Below are 25,660 nucleotides of genomic sequence, written 5' to 3'. Positions count from 1 at the left end.
TTAAGATCCGGTCACCTGTTCTTAAGTTAAAAATACCTCAATTTTTCTAATTTTTCCAAATTAACACCACCTATCTCCTCCAAAGAGAACAGATCCATTCCAATTATGTCAATCACGTATCGATAACTTGTGCTTATTCTTCCCATCAAGTTTCATCCCGATCTCTCCACTGTAAGCGTTTTCCAAGATTTCCGGTTTCCAATGTTTCTTCCCCCCTCCAACCCCCTATGTCCCTGGATCGGATTCGAATTAAAAATGGAGCATCTGAGGCACAAGATCCTTTTACATATCAAGTTTCATTAAGATCCGATCACCCATTCGTACGATACCTCAATTTTCATGTTTTCCAAAAATTCTGGTTCCCACATCAGCTCCCCCAATGTCACCAGATCTGGTCGGGATTTAAAATAAGAGCTCTAAAGCACAAGATCCTTCTAAATACCTAATTTCATTAAGATCTGATCACCCGTTCATAAGTTACAAATGCCTCATTTTTTCTAATTTTTCCGTAGTACTCCCCTGTCCCCCTCCAAATCGACCAAAGACAGCAGATCTGGTCCGGTTATGTCAGTCACGTATCTTGGACTTGTGCTTATTCTTCCCACCAAGTTTCATCCTCATCTCTCCGCTTTAAGCGTTTTCCAAGATTTCTGGTCTCCTCCTCCCCCCCAAATGAAACTGGATCCGGTCGGGATTTAAAATAAAAGATCTGAGTTACGAGGTCCTTCTTAATAAGAATTTTCATTGAGATCCTATCACTCCTTCGTAAGTTAAAAATACCTCATTTTTTCTTATTTTTCAGAATTAACCCCCCCCCTACTCCCCCAAAGAGAGTGGATCCGGTTTTGTTATGCCAACCACATATCTAAGACTTTTGCTTATTTTTACCACCCAGTTTCATCCCGATCCCTCCACTCTAAGCGTTTTCCAAGATTTTAGGTTCCCCCCAAACTCCCCGCAGTGTCACTGGATCCAGTCAGAATTTGTAATAAGAGCTCTGAGACACGATATCCTTCCAAATATCAAATTTCATTTCAAGTTGAAAATACCTCATTTTTTCTTATTTTTCTGATTTAACCATCCAACTAGCCCTCCCCCCCCCCCAGTTGGTCGAGTCGGGGAAACGACAATTTCAAATTTAATCTGGTCTGGTTCCTGAAGCGCCCGCCAAATTACATCGTTCCAGCCTACCTGGAAGTGCCTAAAGTAGCAAAACCGGGACAGACAGACCGACTGACCAACAGAATTTGTGATCCCTGCGACCGCAATGATACGTGCGGACCTCGTTTGCCACCCAGATCGGTGTCTGACAAGATTCTACAGATACAGGAAAATCCAACGTCCACGATAAGATTAGAGGGGAATAGTTCTGCTGGTAGCGAATAACTGAAACATGAAAAAAAATATTGGTAGCCAATTTACGGAGAAAATACAACTGCATCATTTATATTGGATTCTGGTCTGAAACTTCCGGAAGAAAGTATTGTTTTTGGCATTGGGGTCACGTCCCTCCACCTCGAGAAACAAAACTCCGCCTACATGCAGAAGCTTTTTCTCTGATTAACAGCTTTCAATTGCAAATGATAGCTGTCTACATCATCTTTTGTCCAACACCATTGATAATAGATTTCGTCTGACTTATGCGCCATATAATCATTAGTATAACAGCAAGCAGTACTCTATTACTTATGTCACCTGCTGCCTCAAAGGTCACTGACAGAAAGGAATGCAAATATGATGGAAATTTCCGCCCTCGATTACCACCAAGTTTCTATCGACTATTTGGATTTATCCTGTTCTTGCGCCGTAAGAAAAACTTTGACGTCATCCGCTGAGAAAAATGTGTCCCATTTATTGTAACAGTTCAATGAAAGAAGATTAAATGGAACTATTGGCTTGAAAGGTATTTGTTTGCCATTATCTCAATTTTCTGTCGTGTTTTAAAATTTAATTATAGGAAGTGTTTTGTTCTGCATCAACCTGCTTTTATCCATAGCAGTCCAGGAGCTCTTTTACTGCATTAAGCTAAATTAGTTAAAGAGGATAGAAAACAAAACCAAAAGGTAAGACCTTTATACATCGCCACTCATGTATCGTATCTGCTTTTTTGCGGGCAAATCATTTATTCATTTATGTCGAATCTGCGTCAAGATGCGTGAATGTTTAGTGTTCCTTTTCGCAAGGTGATTCTGCTCTCCTGAACTATCTGAAAAAAGTAGATCAAAGTTTTCACTTTCCAATCGATTTCGGAGGATCAAATTCTCACTATCTAATGCCCAGTTTCAAAACAAACCATAACATTCTCTGTTCTATCATAACGACCGGTGTTACCATCAAAAAGCTTCTCAATAATAAGTACGTTGGTTTAGCTTCATTTAAGAGTCTTAATTATTTTTCTTAAATGAAAAACTCGTATATTTGAAATGTCAAAGTCCTGTGATCCAACCTGTTCGTGCCGCGACAGATTCTAGATAACATCTTTAACTATGCCCATTAATGAATGATTTTATTCAGTGACTAAACTCGTATAGAGTATTTCACTACCTAAACTACAAAACACAACACAAAGAATATATCAAAATACAGCTATAAAGTACAGTCTACTAAATAGCACAAGAAAAATAAATAAATAAACTTAGAATTAGAATAAACAAAAATTAGAATTGAGACAGTTTTACAATAAAAAACTTTAGCGTAAAGAGGGGGGCGTTGAGGATGGGACATCTCCTTTCCTATTCGGAATAATTTCTGTTTGTTTTGAGTTTTAATGTCGCTCCTTACTTTCAGTTAAAAAAAACCTGTTTTTTTTATTTAATCGCAGACAAGTTACGCCGAATCTGACATTGTAGTTTTCATTGAGGTTCTTCGACTTTTAGAGGATATCACCCCCCCCCCCTTTTTTTGAAAATCAGGCAAATTTTCTCAGGCTCTTGCATTTGATGCTTTGAGCATCAAACGCTAAGCATAATGAATCTTGTATATCTGGAATCAGCATAATAAGCAGATTCTGTTGATATATCTATTGGTATCAAGATTCCATTTTTAGAGTTTTGGCTACTATTGAGCCGCGTCACCCCTTACTTACAAGTCGTTACCACCAACTGTAAAATAAAAAGGCATCAAGTGATGAATTGGTTTTCAGCCTTGCTTAATTACCTTGAAAACTTTAAATTTTCCGAAATAGCAATTTTTTCTGCCTATACAGCTTTTTCTTAGAAACACGCTTAGGCTATGATGCGCTACTCTGAACCCTCTTATTCCCTTTAAGGGCTCAAACTAGAATTTCCTCAAAATTGATATAAAATTGAAATATTGAAATTAATTGATTTATTGAAATTAATCTATTGAAATAAATAAACAAATTGAGATAAATCAATGATTGAAATAAAAAAGAGCATAAAAACAGCATCAAGTAAGTAATCTATTCAATCTCATTCTAGCTATTTTATGTTGAAATCTGCCATCCTTTTGTTGGTATGCTTGCTTAGTAAAAGGAACAACACTTCCCATAATCTTAACTAATGTACAATGCTTAAAGTTAAGTCACCTAGTAACTAAGGCTAACCTAGCTAACACCTTACGCTAATACTTAGTTTATAGCCTACTAGAATTTTGATGTTGATGCGTTAAAAACTTTCTTTAACCTTTCTTGTTTCTCTTCTTTTTGTTGGTTCTTACTTCGATCCATGACTGAACACAAGAGATAAAATTCCAAAAACAAAAGAACAATAGGAAATTTCTCAAGACAGTGGGAAACAAATTAGTATGAATATTTCGGCCCTATGTCCAAGGACCGTCCTCAGCACTACAAAAATATACAAGAAGAAATAACTTACGACAGGATAAAATCAATAAAACTAAAACGAAAAGTTTTTCAAAACCGTTCCAACATCCTTATCTCAGCGAAGTTCAGCCAGAACTGATAAATAAATTGTGATGAAACGAGGCAATTCATTGAAATGAAAAGGAATGATTTAAAAACACAGTTTTAATGCCAGCCTCGCTTTTTTGGCTGCTGATCTCATAGGTCTATTTGTGACAGGTTCTGTGTTCATATCTTTTGATTTTTTATAATATTTCTTGAGATCATTTTTTAATTAAATTTGTGTATAGAGCATTTAGTGAATATTCTCCCAAGTCCCTATTTGAGGAAATATTATTATTAATCTTAAGTGTGATTTCAATTGCTTCTCGAACTACTTGCTTTATGCCTAGGTCATTGCTAATAATGGCGGATTCTTCAAAAAGTATTTTGTGGCTAGGATTTTCAAAAACATGGCTACTTAAATTAGAATCAAAAGTAACAGAAGTAATGTTACAATTCAGAGCTTTGGTGATATCATTATGCTATTGTAGGCGTTTCTCGGAATTCTGGGGGGTTCTCCCAACATAGAATTTGCCACAGTGAAAATTCACTTAGTGCTTATTAATCTAAATTTCAAATGTTTCAGGTTCTTTTTTCTCGGCGAGCGTTATTTATTCTTTATTAGTTGATCAAATTGCTTAAACTGGCATACTGTCAACAAATTACAGATGACGCTATATTCTAGTCATACCTCAAAAACAGAAAGGTTGCTGTTGGCAATTTTATTTTCTTTCACATATTGAAGACAATTTTCTAACATACGAAAAACGTAGCCTTTTGTGCGACACTTTTCAATTTTCCATGGAAAAGTGCGGTTTTCGGTGTCGTACGTATTACAGTACAACAATGACCAAAAAGGTTCCACAAAAGCACAGGAGAGTGATCGTTGGCAACCATGCTGTGAAAGCCAAAATGTCACTCTCTGTGCCCATGGGTTACTCAGAATTTCAGGAATAATTTATTTCAAATATTCACTGCTTAAAATGTCGCTGTTTAAGCTGCATTTGAAATTTCGTCTCTTATGCAATAACTTGCTCCCTCTGAATATTTTTTTTTCTACTTGGAAGTTTCAACTAATCGTTAATTTAAGGACACATTCATGGGCCAACCGCCTTGAAAAAAAGAAATATAAAAATGTCGTTTGAAATGTTTGAAATCTTCTTAGGCTTTAGCTAGTCATATAGATATACCCCCTCTCGTCCCATAGGTTCTTGGACCTAGGTTTGTTTTCATGGTTTTTCTTATGCATACTGTTTTCAGTGATAAAGTTACTTTTAAGTAATATTGGTATATTACTTATCGAGAGAGCGGGTTTATTCCACTTTCACAATTACAAAAACTATATGACAATAGCCGAAATTTGCTGGAAAAAAATGGAAACAAGAAAAAAACGAAAAATTTGAGTTGAAAACTCTAGACCAGTGAGAGCTGCAAATCATTATAAAAAAAAACAAATAAACATGTCAGTTATTTTTTAAGTTCATGTTCAGTTATTTAAATTTTTAAGCTTTTTTATCAAGTGAGTCTTGCATTTGTCACTACCTCACGGTTCTCGCTAATTCCAGGACTATTAGTGTAAACTGTTGCCTTGTTTATTGTTACCGAATAAAACGTTAGTCAAACTCTCAAATTGAAAGTTCAAATGGATTTTTAGTTTCATTTCTTGTCAAGGTTACCAGATATCCAAATATGCGAATATTGTGTTAGTGGCAAACCAAAGTGCAAAGATGTATTCTTCATTATTTAAGAAATTCACTTAAAGATTATGATTTTTTAGCTAATAGTTTAGATTATACCTATAGTGGAAGCAAACATCTGACAAGTTTGTAAACTGGTGTAATATATTTAAATCAGGGTGCCATATATCGCATTCCAAATGTTTTTATGTTAATTAATTCAGTTGAACAAGACAAAAATTTGTCATAGAAGGATGAAAGTTGTTTTCCCTCTCCGCTCCACAAGACGACCAAAACTTAATGGGAAGCTGAAAATGTTGTAGTGTCGGTGACAACTATGAAACATATCTACCAAGAATTGTTTTTTTATTATTTATAATCAAGATAGCCTGCCAGCTTCCTCTCCCCTTCCAGAGAGAATGCCTGTGTTCTTGTGCTCACATATGTCCAATGCTCAAGCAGTATATTATTATCAGTGTAAACAATCAGTCCTAGAGCATTTTGTACATTTATCAATTGATTCAGCCTGTTCTTTTTAGTGCGGTAATATTATTACGTTTAGAAATAAAAATATTCTATATACCTGCTGCTAGTCTCAAGGGTGCCCAGAGGCCGGGGAGGGGGCTTTATCGCGCCCTCAGCAAAAAACTGCAAATTCTGTAATATTTGATAATTTTTTTTTAATATATATTTTTTAACCCCCCCCCCCCTTAGAAAAGTTTTGTTGGGCATTCTTGGCTAGTCGGTTAATTTTTCAGGGCTGTTTTTAGTGTAAGAATATTCATCATGGTACCGATCGATTTATTTTGACCGCTCAGTTTTCGTATTCAGTATTTTTTTTTTTTTTTCTTTAAGAGTTATTATTCTTTTTTTATTGACAGCTAATGCCAACTGATCCCAATCATGGGAGTATCCCTACAAGGGCTATAGGAAAAGCAAAGTTTTTTCGAGCTCGAAGTTTTTCCAAGCCGACCATGGAGATCCTTTCGGAAGAGCCTAGGTGCAGCACGACGGAAAAAACAAACTTTGTTGGTGTTAAAAACCATCTTCCTTTATTCTACGAGAAAAACAACTATAAGGATAGCGAAGAACTAGAAAAGGTGCGTTACATAGATACTTGATTTATTATGTTTTTCCCCTTTTCTTCTTTATCAAGAACTAACTTGGCGTGTGAACGTAAGCAATAATAAGTTTACAAGAATAATCAAGACCCATGGTGCCGACACCTTGTGAAGTGAGCCAGCAGCCGTGAGCTATTGGTCACAGCTGTGGAGTGAGCTGTGCGACTATGTTTTCTGAACAAAAAATAATATACTGCATTTCATGTATGGTATTAGCCGTGAAATCAAATAACGTCAGAACCATTTTTAAATGCACAAAGCAAGGATACGACATATTGGCTTTTACTATTACATTTGTTTGCATTAATGAAGTGTTTGATGATCCTGATGGTTTTCTGTGGTTAGGGACTGGTTCCATTGAACCAGCATTGGTTCCAGCATGGAGAAAAATCTATTGGTTCACATACATGAAGAAGCACATTAGCCAAAATTAAAACAAAATCTAGTAGCTCATATGGCACTTTCTTCTAGCAGGAAATGCTCTATGAGCTTTCAGATGAGGCTCAAACTAAAGGTGCAACAAAAACCCTAACTGGTAATTCTTGCCAAATGGTAGGGATGTTGATTTCTTTTTCAACAAATGAGTTTTTTCAGAGAATTTGGATTACAAGTATGTAGACTTCACCCGCAGATATACAGAAGAAACACATTAATCAAAATAAAACAAAATCTAGTAGCTCATAAGACACTTTCTTCTAGCAGGAAATGCTCTATAAGCTTTCAGATGAGGCTCAAACTAAAGGTGCAACAAAAACCCTAACTAGTAATTCCTGCCAAATGGTAGGGATATTGCTTTCTTTTTCAACAAATGAGTTTCTTCAGAGAATTTGGATGACAAGCATGTAGGCTTCGCCTACAGAAGGATAATTGAACACGTGTCTCCAGAACTATAACTGTAGCTCTTGACCGGGTTGGGGTTAAAAAATTTCGCCAAGATGAAAATTAAGTGGGATAATGAGTGGGGATTTCGTCATCTACTTCTCGATAAAAGGGTTCTGACCAGTGTAGGCCCTTAAAATGCACAGTTAGTTGCCAAAAACTGACTTCCACCAATGATTTTGGCTAGTATATGATGTCCCTTCCTAGTAGATATAGACTACTTACGACAAAAATTCAACGACTTCCTGTCATCCAGGGTACAATCGATTTTGGATTCTGAAATGCATAACTTTAATATTAATTGTTAACTCTAACCAAGATTTTTTCCGAAACCTGACAGCCCCTTTTGGTAATGCTAACTGCCAGATTTTATGCACTCCTGATAACTCACTACTCTAAAACACTAGTTAGTTCCTCCTCATCAGCTTGGTTAAGATAGGAAACTATCTTTTGGTAAGTGTTTTGATGAAAAAAATTAGACAACCCTCCGTCCTACATAGAGGTTTGGATGAGTGTGAAACCCCTAAAATCATAACTAGGACACTTAATCTTACTTCCCATCACGTTTTGCTGAAATATGCTAACTTCAATTAAATTTCTTGGTAGCTAAACTTTATACATGTCTCTTGTTTTCCTTCTCCACAGTTGTCGGATCGGTCCAGACACCCCTCCCTCCCACCAAAAAGCATAACTTAGACACTAACTGTTATTCCCAACAATCTTGGGTGGGATTAGACAATCGTTTCTGATAAATACCCTGAATACAAGAACTTAAAGTCCCCCCCCACATCCCACCACGAAGTCTGACGGTGTATATAACCCCAAGACATATGTAGATCTTTTACTGTTTCATTTGTCATAAAGCCCCAGCGGTCAGTAAAAACATTTAATGTGAGAAAACTGCAGGACCCGTATGTATTACAAAAGTATACATCTACTTTGTCAAATAAGTTTTCCATACTAAGCGATGAGTTGTCAATTGATAATCAATGGGAAAAGATCGCCGAGTCCCTGAAAGAAGCGGCACAGGAAGCTGTGGGATATAACAGGAAGAAGAAAGAGCAGTGGATATCTGAAAGTACCTGGGATATCATTGATCAATTGGCAGAAGTCAAAATTTTCGCAGATAGGCATGAGCATAACACGACATGCACTAGAGAATATCCAGATGATCTAAAAGCGCAGTATAAGCGTCTCAATAAACAAGTCAAAACACGGACTAGGAATGTTAAGTGAGTGTACCTCGAAACGCGCCTTCGGGCGTGGGAGGACCTAAGTCTAAGTAAGTCTAAGAGTCTCTTCTGGTAGATATCGTCATGACATAACTTTACACCCCCTTCCTTCCCCAAAAGTTTGGTTTGAATCAAGTAGCCTCGTTTGATAGACATCCGCATGACAGCAACTTTGGGACTGCATCCTCTCATACAGGCTATTTTTGATCCGTTTTTAAGTTCCCCCCCTCTCCGAACAAAATCCTGGATATGGCCCTGCTGAGCATAACCTAAATCGGAAGAAAAACAAGCTAAACAAGAGCTAATAGCTCATATGGCACTTGTGACGAGGCCGGAATAACCAAGAGCTCATATGGTATGAGCTCTAAAAAAAATTCTAAGCATCAATAGATTGATTTAAAAGGAAAATCAGAGTCTTCGTGTCGGTCGGGATTTAAAATAAGAACTCTGAGTCACGATGTCCTTCTAAATATCAAAATTCATTAAGATCCGATCACCCACGCGTAAGTTATAAATACCTCATTTTTTTAATTTTTCCTCTCCCTTCAGCCCCCCAGATGGTCGAATCAGGGAAAACGACTTTATCAAGTCAATTTGTGCAGCTCCCTGACACGACTACCAATTTTCATCGTCCTAGCACGTCAAGAAGCACCAAACTCGCCAAAGCACTGATCCCCACCCCTTAACTCCCCCAAAGAGAGCGAATCCAGTACGGTTATGTCAATCACGTATCTACGACATTTGCTTATTCTACCCACCAAACTTAGTCCGATTCCTCCACTCTAAGCATTTTCCAAGATTTCCGATTTCCCCCTCCAACTCCCCCCAATGTCAATAGATCTGGTCGGGATTTTAAATGAGAGCTCTGAGACATCAGTTCCTTCTAAATAACAAATTTCATTAAGATCCGGTCACCCATTCATAAATTAAAAATAACTCTAGTTTTTAAGTTATAAGTTAAATAAGTTAATAATTCATAAGTTAATAAGTTATATATTTCATAAGTTAATAATTTTTCTAGTTTTTCAAAATGAACAACCCCCAGCTCCTCCAAAGAGAACGGACCCGTTCAAATTATATCAATCACGTATCTCGAACTTGTGCTTATTCTTCCCATCAAGTTTCATCCCGATCTCTCCACTCTAAGCGTTTTCCAAGATTTCTGTCAGAATGTCAGAATTTAAAATAAGAGCTTTAAAGCACAAAAATCTTCTAAATATAAAATTTCATTAAGATCTGATCGCCCGTTCGTAAGTTACAAATACCTCATTTTTCAAATTTTTCCGAATTATTACCCCCCCCCCCCCCCAACTCCACCAAAGAGAGCGGATCTGGTCCGGTTATGTCAGTCACGTATCTTGGACTTGTTTTAATTCTTATCACACAGTTTTATCTTGATCTCTCCGCTTTAAGCATTTTCTAAGATTCCCCCCCCCAACTGCCTCCCCCCCCCCAATGAAGCTGGATCCGGTTGGGATTTAAAATAAGAGATCTGAGTTACGAGATCCTTCTAAATATGAAGTTTCATGAAGATCCGATCACTCCTTCGTAAAATAAAAATGCGCCATTTTTTCACAATTAACCCTCCCCCCCCCAATTCCCCCAAATTGAGCGGATTCGTTTCGATTATGTCAATCACGTATCTAAGACTTCTGCTTATTTTTCCCACCAAGTTTCATCCCAATCCCTCCACTCTAAGTGTTTTCCAAGATTTTAGGTCCTCCCCCCTCAAAATCCCCCCAATGTCACCAGATCCGGTCGCGATTTGAAATAAGAGCTTTGAGACACGATAACCTTCTAAATATTAAGTTTCATTGAGATCCGATCACCCGTTCGTAAGTTAAAAATATCTCATTTGTTTCTAATTTTTCAGAATTAACCCTCGCCCCAACTAACCCAAAGAGAGCGGATCCGTTCCAGTTATGTCAATCACGTATCTCTGACTTTGGCTTATTTTTCCCACCAAGTTTCGTCCCGATCCCTCCACTCTAAGCGTTTTCCGAGATTTTAGGTTTCTTCCCCCCCCCCAGTGTCACCAGATCCAGTCGGGATTTAAAATAAGAGCTCTGAGACACGTACTTGGTACGTCCCAAGTATTTTGCGTCTTAAAAAGGCACAGGAACTTTCAACTTTATGTCAAATGAGCCTCCTCCTGAGTTTCTAAGACCACCTTTTCCATTTTAGGTGGCTGGAAAATAGAATACATTGGAGATGCATCACTCTTTACTTGTCCATTGTTATTGCAATGGCTATGATGAAAAAAAATATCACTGGGTCCATAAGAAATCTGTTCCCTTTTTATACCCAAGAGAATTCATCTGAAACATTGGCTTTTATGGTTCGAAATTTACAGACGATAACACATCTTTCTACGGGAAATTGGATTTCTGCTTTTTGCAATATAGCCACGTAGTTCCAATATAACTCTATATCCTACTTTTTCCAATATAACTCTATTTTTTTATCTATAAAATACTTATTTTTTAGGAACTTGGTGCGCCAACTTCAAGTCGCAGGTCTAAAAGATGGAACGGCCTTTGTCAGTTTTGCCTAATAGTTGGAATTATAACGACCATTTTTGGGATAGCTTTGATATTATTCGGTAAATATTGCATTTCAAGATAAGAATAACTATATAATTCAAAAGTTTTTGAACAAGAATATCTACTTCTCTGTCAAAACCTTTGACGAGCCTCTCTGACGAAATGTTGTAAATTAAAAAAAAAACAGCTGTTGAGCGGATCAAAGGTTGGTGAAGCGTGCGAAGACATTAAGACCCTTAATCCGGCCTCAGAGGATTATCACCATTGCCAAGTAAAGGCAACCACGCATGTGTGATTAAAACCGTGAGTTTTGCCTCATAGCGAAAACTCCCTGTAATATCTTATAATGTGTATGATAAAACCTACCAGTTTTCATTGAGCCTTGGCTGTATCTCTGCGCCTGTACCCACCTTAGTGGCTTAAAGCTTTCTTATATTTGATATCCGCAAACTTAGCTCCTTTGGGTACGGTCCTGGAATAATACAATTTGATTTTTTAGCAAAAGTGTACATTTTTTTTATGCCTGTCATAATTAATTATAGTATTTTTGATTCTACTAGAGTAGGTATTTTCAAAATATGGCCCACGAGTTGTCTTCGGCCCGCTTAGGCTGACGCTATGTTTCGCTAAGTCTTCTAAAAATATTGCACTTAAATTTCGAAAATCTTCTCACAATGCTGCCTTAAAGGTAGAAGCAATCATATAATTGTTTAATTGCAATACGTCGATAAAAAGTTTCGATTTGCTTTATTTGTGTAACTCCAATATAGGGGTAGAGTCTTTATCATTTTTCTATCACAAGTCTTTGGCATAAACGCATTTACCGTAACTGACTCTTGCCTCGCAAAGGCAGTAAACTAGGGCCTTCGCGCTTATGAATTGGAGCCTGGTTTACAAGCGAGCCATCTCAAATAAATGTTCGCTGTGCGAGTGGTACCTATCCCCTTATTCCAATCATTGGCATCTTGGGTTGGCCCTTTTCCGCACCAGTTTCTTAGGGGTGGAAAAAAAAGAAGACAGAAAAGGCAAGAATATTCGGAGATGCACTATTTTACTTTAAGATTATCAACTTAGATTTTCTCCTCGAGTCTCATTTCGACGATGAAGTTGTGTGCTTTCCTACACCCAGATCTGACCGTTAAGGTAGAAAGGTTTTATATTTGTTCGGGAACACAGTTCTTGGAGAGGCACGGGGGATTTTATAACATTCTAACAAATTATAGCCTGTGCAAACCCTTCATTTTACGTGGATTTCAGTTATATGGTACGAAGTAACAAGCACCATCTTGTCATACATTGTCGTTAAAATGACATAGTTCGATGCCAAATTGGCCCTTATAGTCTCGAAGTACTGTTCGGTGGCACAAAATTGCGCAAAACAACACTACTTTCTTTCACACAGTTCGTGGTAACGAACTGTGAGTAAAAAGTGATCCAACTCAATAATAACAGAAACTCTAAAAAACAGGACACCAACAGATACATCAAAAGAATTGAATTCTTATGCTGATTTTAAAGTTATAAATTTCATCCAGTTTAGTTCAACCCATCAAAAGTTACGAGCCTAAGAAAATTTACCTTATTTTGGATAAAATGAAAACCACTCCTAAAAGTCATAGAATCTTTATGAAAATCAAACCATCAGATTCAGCGCATCAGAGAACCCTACTGTAGAGGTTTCAAGCTCCTCTCTGCAAAAAAGTGAAATTTTGTATTTTTGCCTGAAGAAAGATCAATCAATCATTTTATTAATACTAAAAAACTATTACAAACGTAAAAAGTTATTCGGGCCAAGAAGCTTTACTGCTTGTTATGGGAGATGGTTAAATAAAAAAAAAACAAGTTTTTTAACTGAAAGTAAGGAGCAACATTAAAACTTAAAACGAACAGAAATTACTCCGTGTATTAAAGGGGCTGTTCCCTCCTCAACGTCTCGCTCTTTACGGTAAAGTTTGACTCTTTCTCTCAATTCTACTTTATAAAACAGTAAATAACTTTAACGTAAAGAGCGGGACGTTGAGGATTTCTGTTCTAATTTCTGTTCGTTTTAAGTTTTTATGTCGCTCCTTACTTTAAGTTAAAAAACTTCTTTTTTTTTTAATTCAATTTCCGAACGCTTTTGAATTAATGCATGTTTGATTTTGGCTCTCCGCAAATGGATAATTAAAACGAAATTTGCGTATTAATTTCTTGTTTTTGCTAAATGGTTTTCTGTTAGTTTTGATCAGACGATTTTGAGAAAAAGGGTGGGAGAGGATGCCTAGTTGCCCTACAATTTTTTGGTTACTTAAAAAGGCAACTAGAATTTTTAATTTTTAACGAACGTTCTTATTAGTAAAAAATATACGTAACTTACAAATTAACTTACGTAACGAACTTCTATATTCGTATATTTGTATTATGTATATGAGGGGGTCTTCCCCCTCGTTAATACCTCGCTCTTTACACTAAAGCTTTAATTTTGTCCCAATTCTTTAAGATTTGACCCCTGAATCACACAGGCTGAGTGAGGTATTTATGAAGAGACGAACCCCCCATATGTGTAATAATCTCTGTTCGTTTTAAGTTTTAATGCTGGTCCTTACTTTCAGTGGAAAAAACTTTTTCACGTTTATTTTTTCATTTGAATTTCTCTTCTCCCATTTCTCCCATGGAATTTCTCTTCTCCCATGACAAATTCCTCCATGGGAAGATCCTCCTATGTAGCTCCCTCCCCTAAACCCCCTCCCAAACCAAAAAAAAACCTGAAAAGGTCTGTACACTTCCAAATAACCATTACTGTATGTAAACGCTGGTCAAAGTTTGTAATTTGCAGCCCCTCTTCGGGGACTGTGGGGGGGGGGGGGGTCAAGTCAGCCCCTGTGGGGAGTAGTCGAAAAAGTCATAGAATCTTAACGAAAATCACACTATCAGATTCAGCGTATCAGAGGATCCTATCTACAAAAATGTGGAATTTTGCATTTTTTGCCAGAAGACAGATCATGGATGCGTGTTTATTTGTTTTTTTTTCCAGGGATGATCGTATCGACTCAGTGGTCCTAGAATGTTGCGAGAGGGCTCATTCTAACGGAAATTAAAAGTTCTTGTGCCCTTTTTAAGTGACCAAAAATTGGAGGACACCTAGGCCCCCTCCCTCGCTCATTTTTCCCCAAAGTCACCGGATCAAAATTCTGAGATAGCCATGTTATTCACCATAGTCGAAAAACCTATTAACTATGTCTTTGGGGCCGAGTTACTCCCCTACAGTCCCCGTGAGAGTGGCTGCAAGTTACAAACTTCGACTAGTGTTTGCATATAGTAATGGTTATTGGGAAGTGTACAGACGTTTTCCCATGGATTTTTTTGGTTTGAGGGGGGTAGAAGTTGAAGGGGGGTTACGTGGGAAGATCTTTCTATGGAGGAATTGGTCATGGGGGAAGAAGGCATTTGTCATGGGGGCCCCTTTCATTTCAATGAAATGGGCGCAGGATTTTTTAGCATTATTAAAAAATAATAATAAAAAATAAATATGACAAGTTTTTTCAACGGAAAGTAAGGAGCAGCATTAAACCTTAAAACGAACAGAAATTATTACGCATATGAGGGGTTCACCTCCTCGTAATACCTCGCTCTTTACGCTAAAGTATTTTTAGTAATTACAACTATTTATTCTACGACCTTTGTGATTCAGGGGTCATTCTTAAGGAATCGGGACAAAATTTAAGCTTTAGTGTAAAGAGCGATGTATTGACGAAGGGGTGAACCCCCTCATATACGTAATAAAACATACGAATATAGAAGTTCGCTACGTAAGTCAATTTGTAAGTTACGTATATTTTTTACTAATGAAAACGTTCGTAAAAAATTAAAAGTTCTAGTTGCCTATTTAAGTAATCAAAAAACTGGAGGGCAACTAGGCCTCCTCCCCCACTACTTTTTTCTCAAAATCTTCCGATTAAAACTATGAGAAATCGATTTAGCCAAAAAATTAATATGCAAATTTAGTTTTAATTCGTAATATTTATGAGATATGCAAAATGTGTAAATAAATATGCAAATTTAATTTTAATTTAGTTTAATTAGTTTAGAGTCAAATATACAAAAAATGTCCTAAATATGCAAATTTAGTTTTAATTTAGTTTAATTAGTTTAGAGTCAAAAACAAAACATGCATTAATTCAAAAACGTTCAGAAATTAAATAAAAAAAAAAGTTTTTTTTTAACTGAAAGTAAGGAGCGACATTAAAAATTAAAAGAACAGAAATTATTCCGTATAGTAAAGGGGTTGTCGCCTCCTCAACACCTCGCTCTTTACGCAAAAGTTTTTTTATGGTTCTAAAAAGTAGAGTTGTGACAAAGAATCAAACTTTAGCGCAAAGAGTGAGGTGTTGAGGAGGGGTCAACCCCTTTACTATACGGAATAATTTCTGTTCGTTTTAAGTTTTAATGTCGCTCCTTACTTTCAGCTAAAAAAAACTTGTTTTTTATTTAATAACATTAAAACTGAAAACGAACATAAATTATTACGCATATCTTTTAAAGGTCTTTTCTTTCATTCATTTGAGAATTGCTCTACTTGAGATTTTCATTTTCATAAAAATAGTTTCGACCTCTTTGACCATTTTGTTACTATGCCTTACAAAATTAGTTCTGCAAATATCACTAATTTAAGTTACGTGGGAGAATATTTCTATGGAGAAATTTCTTGTGGGAGGAGGGAATTTTTAATGGAGGCTTAAGCATAGTCTCCCGACTATGCTTAAGAAATGACAAACAATTAAATAAGAAACAAGTTTTTTAAATTGAAAGTAAGAAGCAACATTAAAATTTAAAACGAACAGAAAATATTACGCATATGAGGGGTTTTGCCTCACCTGAATAGCTTTCTCTTACGCTAAAGTTTAATTATTCTAATTAAACACCCTTTGTGATTCAAAAATCATTCTTAAGCAACTGGAACAAAGATCAAACTTAGTTTATTTTAAGGTTATTATTAGTTTAAAAAAAATGAAATTAATATACAAATTTCGTTTGAAATATTCATGTACGGTGAGCCAAATTCAAAACCTGCACTAATTCAACAAGAGCTAAGAGCTCATATGGCACTTGTGACGAGGTCAGAAGAGTTAAGAGCCAAGATCTCATATGGCATGAGCTCTAGCAAAATTCTAAGAATCAATAGAATGATTTAAAAAGGAAAATCAGAAGCTTAATGCCGGTCGGGATTTCAAATAAGAGCTCTGAGACACGAGGTCCTTCTAAATAACAAATTTCATTAAAATCCGATCAACCACTCGTAAGTTGAAAATACCTCATTTTTTTCTAATTTTTCCGAATTAATACCCTCCCCCCCAACTCCCCCAAAGAGAGCAGATTCAGTCCGGTTATGTCGATCACGTATCCAGGACTTGTACGTATTCTTCCCACCAAGTTTCATCCCGATCTCTCCACTCTAAGCGTTCTCCAAGATATCCCGTTTCCCACTCAAACTCCCCCAATATCACAGGATACGGTCAGGATTTAAAATAAGATCTCTGAGACACGAGGTCCTTCTAAATATCAAATTTCATTAAGACACCCATTCGTAAGTAAAGAATACCTCAATTTTTTCGATTTTTCCTCTCCCTCCAGCCCCCCAGATGGTTGAATCAGGAAAACGACTGTTATCAGGTCAATTTGTGCAGGTCCCTGACACGCCTACCAATTTTCATCGTCTTAGTACGTCCAGAAGCACCGAACTCACCAAAGCACTCCCTCCCCCAACTCCAACCAAAGAGAGTGGACCCGTTCCAATTATGATAATCACGTATCTAGAACTTGTGCTTATTCTTCTCACCAAGTTTCATCCCGACCTCTCGACTCTAAGCGTTTTCCAAGATTTCCATTTCCCTCTCCAACCCCCTATGTCCTCGGATCCGATTCGAATTGAAAATGGAGGATCTGAGACATAAGATCTTTCTATATATCAAGTTTCATTAAGATCCGACCACCCATTCGTAAGATAAAGATACCTCAATTTTCACGTTTTCCAAGATTTCCGGTTCCCCCTCCAACTCCCCCCAATGTCACCGGATCTGGTCGGGATTTAAAATAAGAGCTCTGAAGCACAAGATCCTTCTAAATATCAAATTCCATTAAGATCTGGTCACCCGTTCGTAAGTTCCAAATACCTCATTTTCTCTAATTTTTTCGAATTACCCCCCCCCCCCCCAACTCCCCCAAAAAGAGCGGATCTGGTCTGGTTATGTCAGTCATGTATCTTGGACTTCTGCTTATTCTTCCCACCAAGTTTCATCCTGATATCTCCACTCAAAGCGTTTTCCAAGATTTTCGGCTCCACCCCCCCATAACTCACCCCAATGACACTGGATCCGATCGGGATTTAAAAAAGAGGTCTAAGTTGCGAGGTCCTTCTAAATATGAAATTTCATTAAGATCCGATCATTCCTTCATAAGTTAAAAATACCTTATTTTTCGGAATTAACCCTCCCTCCTCAACTCTCCCAAAGAGAGTGGATCCGTCCCGGTTTTGTCAATCACGTATCTAGGACTTATTCTTATTTTCCCCACCAAGTTTCATCCCAATCCCTCCACTCTAAGTGTTTTCCAAGATTCTAGGTTTCCCCCTCCAACTCCCCTCCAATGTCACCAGATCTGGTCAGAATTTGAAATCAGAGCTCTGAGACATGATATCCTTCTAAATATCAAATTTCATTTAAGATCTGATCTGCAGTTCGTAAGTTAGAAATTCCTTATTTTTCTAATTTTTCCGAATTAACCGTCCCCCCACTCCTCCCTCCAGATTGTCGAATCGGGGAAACAGCTATTTCTAATTTTATCTGATCTGGCCCCTGATACACCTGCCAAATTTCATCGTTCTAGCTTATCTGGAAGTCCCTAAACTAGCAAAAAGGGACCGACAGACTGAGAGTCAGACAGACAGCCAGACCGACTGAGTTTGCGATCGTTATATGTCACTTGGTAAATACCAAGTGCCATAAAAACGTTCAGAAATTAAACAAAAAGAAGCAAGTTTTTTTTAACTGAAAATAAGGAGCGATATTAAAACTTAAAACGAACAGAAATTATTCCGTATATGAAAAGGGTTGCCCCCTCCTCAACGTCCCGCCCTTTACGCTAAAGTTTTTAATTTTTAAAAAAAGCTAAGTTGTGAGAAAGAGTCAAACTTTAGGTCAAAGAAAGGGGCGTTGAGGAGGGGACAGGCCCTTTCACATTCGGAAAAAGTTATGTTCATTTTAAGTTTTAATGTCACCCCTGACTTTCAGTTAAAAGAAAAACTTTTTTTATTTAATGCTTAAACAGGACACAAGAGCCCACAATTTTGTTTCCTGCGTCCTCTCCTGCAACTTTCTGAGACCGTCAATTCGATAAGATAACCTCTGGAGAAAAAGAAAATATAAGCCAAGAGTGATTACGAGAAAAATACTTATTACTTAAGAAGGCGTTCAAAAGTCGAACTAAGACTATACTGACATGACGAAGTCACTGGAAGTAAGTTTATAAAATTTTTATTACTCCTCCGGAGAGCGCGGGGTACCTCTTTTTGTTCCATCAAATCGACAATCCTATGCAAATTATTTTTCGTGGGTATCTTGTATTATTAGGAAAGTTATATATTTGGAATATGGGTAAAATGCAACGTGATCGAATTTCCTTTTTCCAAACTCCTAATTTTAAATTTACCTTAACATGCGACGGGGGTTACTCCTTCCTTGGTGTACACCCTTATTTCAAACTTATCAAAGCAATAGAGAAAAATTAAACGTTACGGTCACTTTTCAGACTGAATTAACAAACACATGGTGATGTCTTTGTTAATTCAGAAACATCAGATTTTGTGATGGCATCTCAAATCTCAGAGACATCAGATTTTGTGGAGGCCGTAACCACCACGACCAGTGGTGGTTATGGCCTCTCTTGCACCTGGGGCAAAATCTTGATAATCCCCCCACCCTATCGTCTACAAAATTTTCGGGCCAAATTTTAACAAAACTTTGATTTATTAACAACATTATTTTCAATTTACTAATTAATAATTAACATTTTATTAGTATTGATTTTATCATTTAAACAAATTCACCAAACGATTATAACCATTATATTACTTGTTTGAAATTCTGCACCCCTAAAATTTCTGCAACCAGGGCAAGTGTCTCGTACCTAAAATTGCCTCTGATAAAAACTCTAAATGTAGCATTTGCTAATTAAGTCTTGAGGGTAAAAAAATCTTGAAATTTCACCTACAGTTTCTTGATACTTGCGTTTACCCTCTTCTTTCTAGTCATTCCTCTTTTTGTATTTGTTGCTATTTGTTATAAAAATCAAATGAATACAGATTTGAGCAATCTTAACATAATTTTTTATAAAATAGTTTTCGTTGAAATATGGAAATCCTTGAAACAGTATGAGATAGTAGTACTATTTAGATAAAACATTAGCTTATAGTGCATCCTACGGCTACATTCTTTTAACTTTGCCCTAGTCCACTTCTGAGGCAGTTGAATCTGTATTATAAGTCACTTGAATAGATTATCTCAAACTATTATAACAATATTATTCAAATTAATTACTTAAGAGGTGTTTCCATTAGATAGTGGAAACATTGATGTGTAAGCCCAAGAAACTTTTCTAAATTTCAATCAATTAGAATAAAGGCGCATTTAAGTGCCGACCTTCACTCTGAATAATTGAAACTGGTAAACAGTTCTAGGTGTTAGTAATCACATTTTAGTTATAATCACATGGGAAAACCGTTTTGGAACACTATTTCACAAAGACCGTGTTCAGATCCCACTTTCTCGTCAAAGAGCTTAAAGTGTTGTTGGATAATGAGGAGAGGAGCATGGCCCTCTAGATTCTCATCATTTGTACCCCTACTGCGACTATACACAGTATTACGGCTCTACGATACCTAAAGAAAATGTACTTAATCCTACATTAATCTTACATAGTTAAATTCATTTGCAGGATACCTGTTACCTCGAAAAACTGTAGTAGTTGAAAAAGAAGCATCGATTGAAGTTCACGATAAAACAGCTATTGAATTCAACAATCTTCTTGAAATTTCCATAATTTTTGGCGTTGGATTTGGCTGCCTTGGAGGAACTCTAGCAGCCATATCTCTCACTATAATTTCCCTGCTTCCTACAGGTAACTCAAAATTTAATTTTAAAAGAATTCTGAATTTCTTCGTCTTTCGACCAATTGATGAAATATCTTTTTTTTTCAAGAATAAGTTTCGATTTTCCTAATTTGTAACAAGCTGGCAAGTTGGGTAACGCAACCCTTTGCAGACAATCAGTTTTGAGTTTTGAATTACTTGTTAAACACATCAAGTAGGTCACATAGAATAACTGAAAAATGATATTCAGAATCCAAGTTTCTAATACTATTTTAAGGATTCAGACTAGGGCTAAGGCAGACCTTATGGTTAAATTTCAGTTCTTATATTTTACGGAATATATCCTATAGTAAGTTCAAGAATATAACAATTATTAATACCCTTTAAGTCTTCAAAGAAAAAGTACACATTCTTTTTTGAACCGACTCATTTTCAAAACTAGCAGGAAAACTGAATTAATATTGATGTTTTGTTCAAAAGACCTGTAACTGTTAGGCCCTGATTAAGCGATAGAAAAAAAAACGAAAAAAAGAATAGTCGAACTAAAGAAAGAAAAATCTAAAAGATGAAACATTTAGATCTTTCATATTGAGAGCATTTTGAGAAAGTCATGCCAATGAAAAAGGGCCGGTTCTACGAAGAACTTTCTTCGTAAAATAAATTTATTTGGAGACAATATTTGCAACGTATTTTATCACTGGAAATTCAATGTTGATTTTATACGTCATTGCTGAAAACACCAGCTTGTCATAGCAGAACATCACTCCCTTTACTTGAATATAAAATATGAGCTAATCCAGTTTCACAAGGCAAAAACTGAAACTATGTTCGACATACAAAAAGATTTGACATAGAATAACAACCGCGTAAAAGTAAAAAAAAAAAATTAAGGTGTTTTCCCCTTAAAAAAATCTAAAACTAAAAGTCAAGCTTTATAAGTAAATGTTTCTTGAAAAATCTGATGAAAACCGTCATTTATTGAGAAAAAAACATTGATCTATTAAATAATACCTTGGTCAAACAGTTCGTGGTAACGAACTGTAGTAAGAAGTGACCCGGCTCAATAGTAACCGAAAGTCTAAAAAACGGAATTTTGATACCACTAGTTACATCAAAAGAATCGCATTTTTATGCTGATTTTAAATTAAGTTGTCATCAAGTTTAGTCTTATCCATCAAAAGTTAAGAGCCTGAAAAATGTGCCTTATTAACACCCCCTAAAAGTCATTGAATCTTAATGAAAATCGCACCATTGAATTCAGCGTATTCTATCTACAAAAATGTGGAATTTTGTATTTCTTGCCAGAAGACAGATAAAGGATGTGTGTTTGTTTGTTTTTTTTTCCTGGGGTGATCGTATTGACCTAGTGGTCCTAAAATGTCACAAGAGGGCTCATTCTAACGAAAATTAAAAGTTCTAGTGCCTTTTTTAAGTGAACAAAAAAATTAGAGGGCACCTAGGCCCCTCCTACGTTTAATTTTCCCGAAGTCACCGGATCAAGATTCTGAGATAGCCATTTTGTTCAACATAGTCGAGAAACCTGATAATTATGTCTTTTGGGACGACTTAATCCCCCACAGTCCTCGGGGGAGAGGCTGCAAGTTAAAAACTTTGACCATTGTTTACATATAGTAAGAGTTATTGGGAAGTGTACAGACGTTTTCATGGGGACTTTTTCGTGTTGAGGTGGGGGATGGTTCGGGGGAGGGGGTTACGTGGGATGATCTTTCCATGGAGGAATTTGTCATGAGGGAAGAGAATTTCAATGAAGGGGCTGCAGGATTTTCTAGCATTATTAAAAAAAACAATGAGAAAATAAATAAAAGAAATTTTCAACTGGAAGTACGGCGCAGCATTAAAACCTAAAAAGAACAGAAATTATTATGTATATAAGGGGGTTCGTCTCCTCCACAATACCTCGCTCTATACGCTAAAGTATTTTAGTAATTTCAACTATTTATTCTACGGCCTTTGTGATTCAGGGTAAAGAGCTTTAGTGTAAAGAGGGAAATATTGACGAGGGGGCGAGCCCCCTCATAAAGGTAATAAAAATATACAAATATAGAAGTTCGTTACGTCAGTTAATTCGTGAGTTACGTATATTTATTACTAATAAAAACGTTTGTAAAAAAATTAGAATTCCAAAAATGAGAAGGCAACTAGGCCTTTTCCCCCGTCCCTTTTTTTTAATCAAAATCGTCCGATCAAAACTATGAGAAAGCCATTTAGCCGAAAAAAATTAAAATGCAAATTTTGTTTTAATTATTTATGTGCGATGACCCAAAATTAAAACGTGCATTAATTCAAAAACGTTCCGAAATTAAATAAAAAAAAAACTAGTTTTTTAACTGCAAGTAAGGAGCAACATTAAAACTTAAAACGAACAGAAATTATTCCGTATATGAACGGAGTTGTCCCCTCCTCAACGCCTCGCTCTTTACGCTAAAGTTTTTATTGTTTTAAAAAGTAGAGTCATGAGAAAGAGTCAAACTTTAGCGTTAAGAGCCAGGCGTTGAGGAGGGTACAACCCCTTTCATATACAGAATAATTTCTGTTAGTTTTAAGTTTTAATGTCGCTCCTTGCTAGAAGTTAAAAATCAATGCAATTTAGGTGTATTTTTAATTAATGATTTTCTAATTTGTTCTTCCATACAGCCAACCGAGCTTTGTATTTGGACAAACATGTGCTACATGCCAAAAGATAAATAATGATTGATAGCGGAAATTACGCTACATGTATTCTGAGAAGGAGGAAGGGTGTCGGTTGGCAATTCTTCTTCTATCCGCTTCCTTCGGTGTAAATGAACACAGTGACGGAAATGAGTGTAATAGGTATTCATTGAGGCATCTTAAGATACACTACAATTTAAGTTTAGTCAGAAAAAAACAAGTTGAATCATAACTGTATTGCGGCTATGAATAATTAAATTGTTGAGAAACTTTAACTGACTGACCAAGAGCAAGGATGCAAATTCACGAAAATCTAGGGTGGGCAAGGACCTTTTTTGAATGTTTTAAATGAAGACACAAGAGGTATTTTTCAAAATCTATATCATGATTGGTTTTCCAATGAAAATACAAAAAAAGCATTTCCAAACTCTAGGGAGTCAATTCCCCTCATCCTAGCTTGTGCCCCACTCAACAGTCATTTACACCAGGCAATAAACAATAACGAGATAGCAAGAAACAGGTTACATCTAGTTTTGGCTTTCATCTGAAAATTGCTCTTCAAATATTGAGCCAGTTCTTCTGTTTAGATGTTTATTATTATTTCTTAGGCTTTACATTACAAAAATAAATAGATTATATATAAGCACCTTTCAGACGACCCCACTTACGAAGATTCAGAGAAAACAGCCTTAATTGCAGAATATATCTCACAAGAACAGTTAGACTACGATGGACCTAGATCGCCAATAGATGAAAAAATCCCAGCAGTAGAAGAGTTAAAAACAGTTCAACCGGATTGGGAAAAAGAAGAAGTTAAACCAAAAAATGGCGTTGTGTTTCGTTTTTAGATGATGTTCTCGTCTAAAATCAAATATATATTTGTTTATTCCAGATATTAGTATGAAACCTGTATAGAAGGATTAATATGAAGAGTTGAAAAATTGGTTTTGTACATTAGATAGGGTTCTATAGTTTTTGGAATAATTTTCAGGGTTGCCAACTTTTTTATCTATCCCTGAGCCTCCAAAATTTGTAATTTTTTGCTAAAAAGGGTTCATCTTGAACTCTTAAAAACTAGAGGTATCCACTTTACCAGTTTCACTATTGTCCATATTGTATTATATTAGAAAACCACTTTCAAAACTACCAATTAACATCAAATATTCAAAACTACCAATTAACATCAAATATAGTGAAAACGAAAAAAAATCCATGTAAAACATTCATAAAAAATTGCTCGGTGTGAAAACACGAAATCCATACTAACATATAAATCCCCTACTTCAGAGAAAGACTTTTACTTACAACATCTCTAGCAAAACTTGGATACTCAAAAAAAAAGAAAATAAATACCAAGAAAAACAATACTTTGGTGAAAAGTTACATATTCCAACCAAAATATATATCCATTTGAGAAATGTTTCGTCTTATGTCACGCATTTTGAAATGCGTCCTTTTTTTGCCATTTTATGTCCCGTGTCTTTAAAACGTGTCACTTTTTTTGCCTTTTGATGTCATTGTGTCCCGGCACATGAGAATGTAACCTCTTGACATAAAATGTGGCTGGTTAGCAGCCCTGATAATTGTCCGAACACGACTTTGCATTAAAAACGAAGAAAACACATTACCAGACACCTCTATCCTGTCTAAAATATTACGCACGATGTCAACCATCCTTATAAAATATTTACTAGGTGTTGGTGTGGTGTGAAGTGCCTCACCAACAGCTAGTATTATTATAAAAAATAATAACGTGTATCTTCAGAAATTAACTTTAACTTTTCTTGATCAAGTTCTTTTTAAAGAAATTAATCTATTTCTACGTAAACAATGCGCGCTTTTTCCGTATATTGTAAAAATTTCATATTGTTCCATTAAGAACCAGTGAAAAATGTTGGTACCTGATAAAAAAAAAAAGAGAGAACAAGATACAAGACCCAGGTCCTAATAATATTTCCTGGTTTTTTGACCCATCTCTTATTTTGTTAAGAAAATTTTGCCTACCACTTTCTCAAAATCTAAGTTCCTTATAAAAAGCAGTAATTATCGAGAAACAAACCTATTTATGTCCCCTTTCAGGACTATTGATACTTTTTAAGAACTGCTTGTTCCCTCCCAAAGGATTAAAAATGTCCCCTAGGAGTGCCACCGCCAGTCTAGGAACAGGTCATTGAGGACAATTTCAAAACAATAGTACAATATTTTCAATTTTCTCGAACAGACATGAATAAATGAACAACGTTGTTCAGGTACTCTTTCTAATTTTGTGATGCCAGCATATGACTCAATATATATTTAGAGCCCTTTTTTGCTTGGACAAGAGCTGGAAGAAAATCATCTGTCCACATTGATATGTGTGTTCGTACTTGACTCGTTCAACAAAACTACGTTTTTGCATTCGTCTTCCTTTTGTCATCCCTCGTTGAACTAGGCAAAACAGCCTCCTTCAACTTTGCTCTGAGGCAAGTGCAGAGCTCAAATTGAAGTATTGTATCAGATTCTGAGCAACTTCAAAAGCAGTATAAGGCAATGCAAGAAAGAGAGAAGTTAGAA

General features: G+C 36.2%; 1 protein-coding gene across 2 annotated transcripts; it reads left to right on the top strand.

Annotated features, from left to right (window-relative positions):
- The first annotated feature begins 1,794 nt into the window (after positions 1-1,794).
- On the top strand, positions 1,795-23,998 carry LOC136031129 (neurensin-1-like). 2 transcript variants are annotated; one of them, XM_065710446.1, is made up of 5 exons: positions 1,795-1,903; positions 6,423-6,641; positions 11,261-11,375; positions 20,284-20,466; positions 23,762-23,998. In XM_065710446.1, the coding sequence occupies exons 2-5, from the start codon at positions 6,426-6,428 to the stop codon at positions 23,953-23,955; spliced, it is 708 nt and encodes a 235-aa protein (XP_065566518.1). In that variant the 5' UTR covers positions 1,795-1,903; positions 6,423-6,425; the 3' UTR covers positions 23,956-23,998. The 2 variants fall into 2 exon arrangements, with proteins under 2 accessions (XP_065566518.1, XP_065566519.1); XM_065710447.1 differs by having other exon boundaries at positions 1,892-2,063.
- The last annotated feature ends 1,662 nt before the right edge of the window (positions 23,999-25,660 follow it).

Source organism: Artemia franciscana, chromosome 9 (genome assembly GCF_032884065.1).
Source record: "Artemia franciscana chromosome 9, ASM3288406v1, whole genome shotgun sequence".
NCBI classification, from domain to species: Eukaryota; Metazoa; Arthropoda; class Branchiopoda; order Anostraca; family Artemiidae; genus Artemia; species Artemia franciscana.
This window is presented reverse-complemented; position numbering and strand designations above follow the sequence as displayed.

Excerpts from the sequence above, each read along its gene's own strand:
- LOC136031129 (XM_065710446.1), top strand. The coding sequence starts at position 6,426 with ATGCCAACTGATCCCAATCATGGGAGTATCCCTACAAGGGCTATAGGA. Across the intron at positions 11,376-20,283 it reads GATAGCTTTGATATTATTCG|GATACCTGTTACCTCGAAAA; the intron begins GTAAATATTGCA and ends ATTCATTTGCAG. Across the intron at positions 20,467-23,761 it reads AATTTCCCTGCTTCCTACAG|ACGACCCCACTTACGAAGAT; the intron begins GTAACTCAAAAT and ends AGCACCTTTCAG.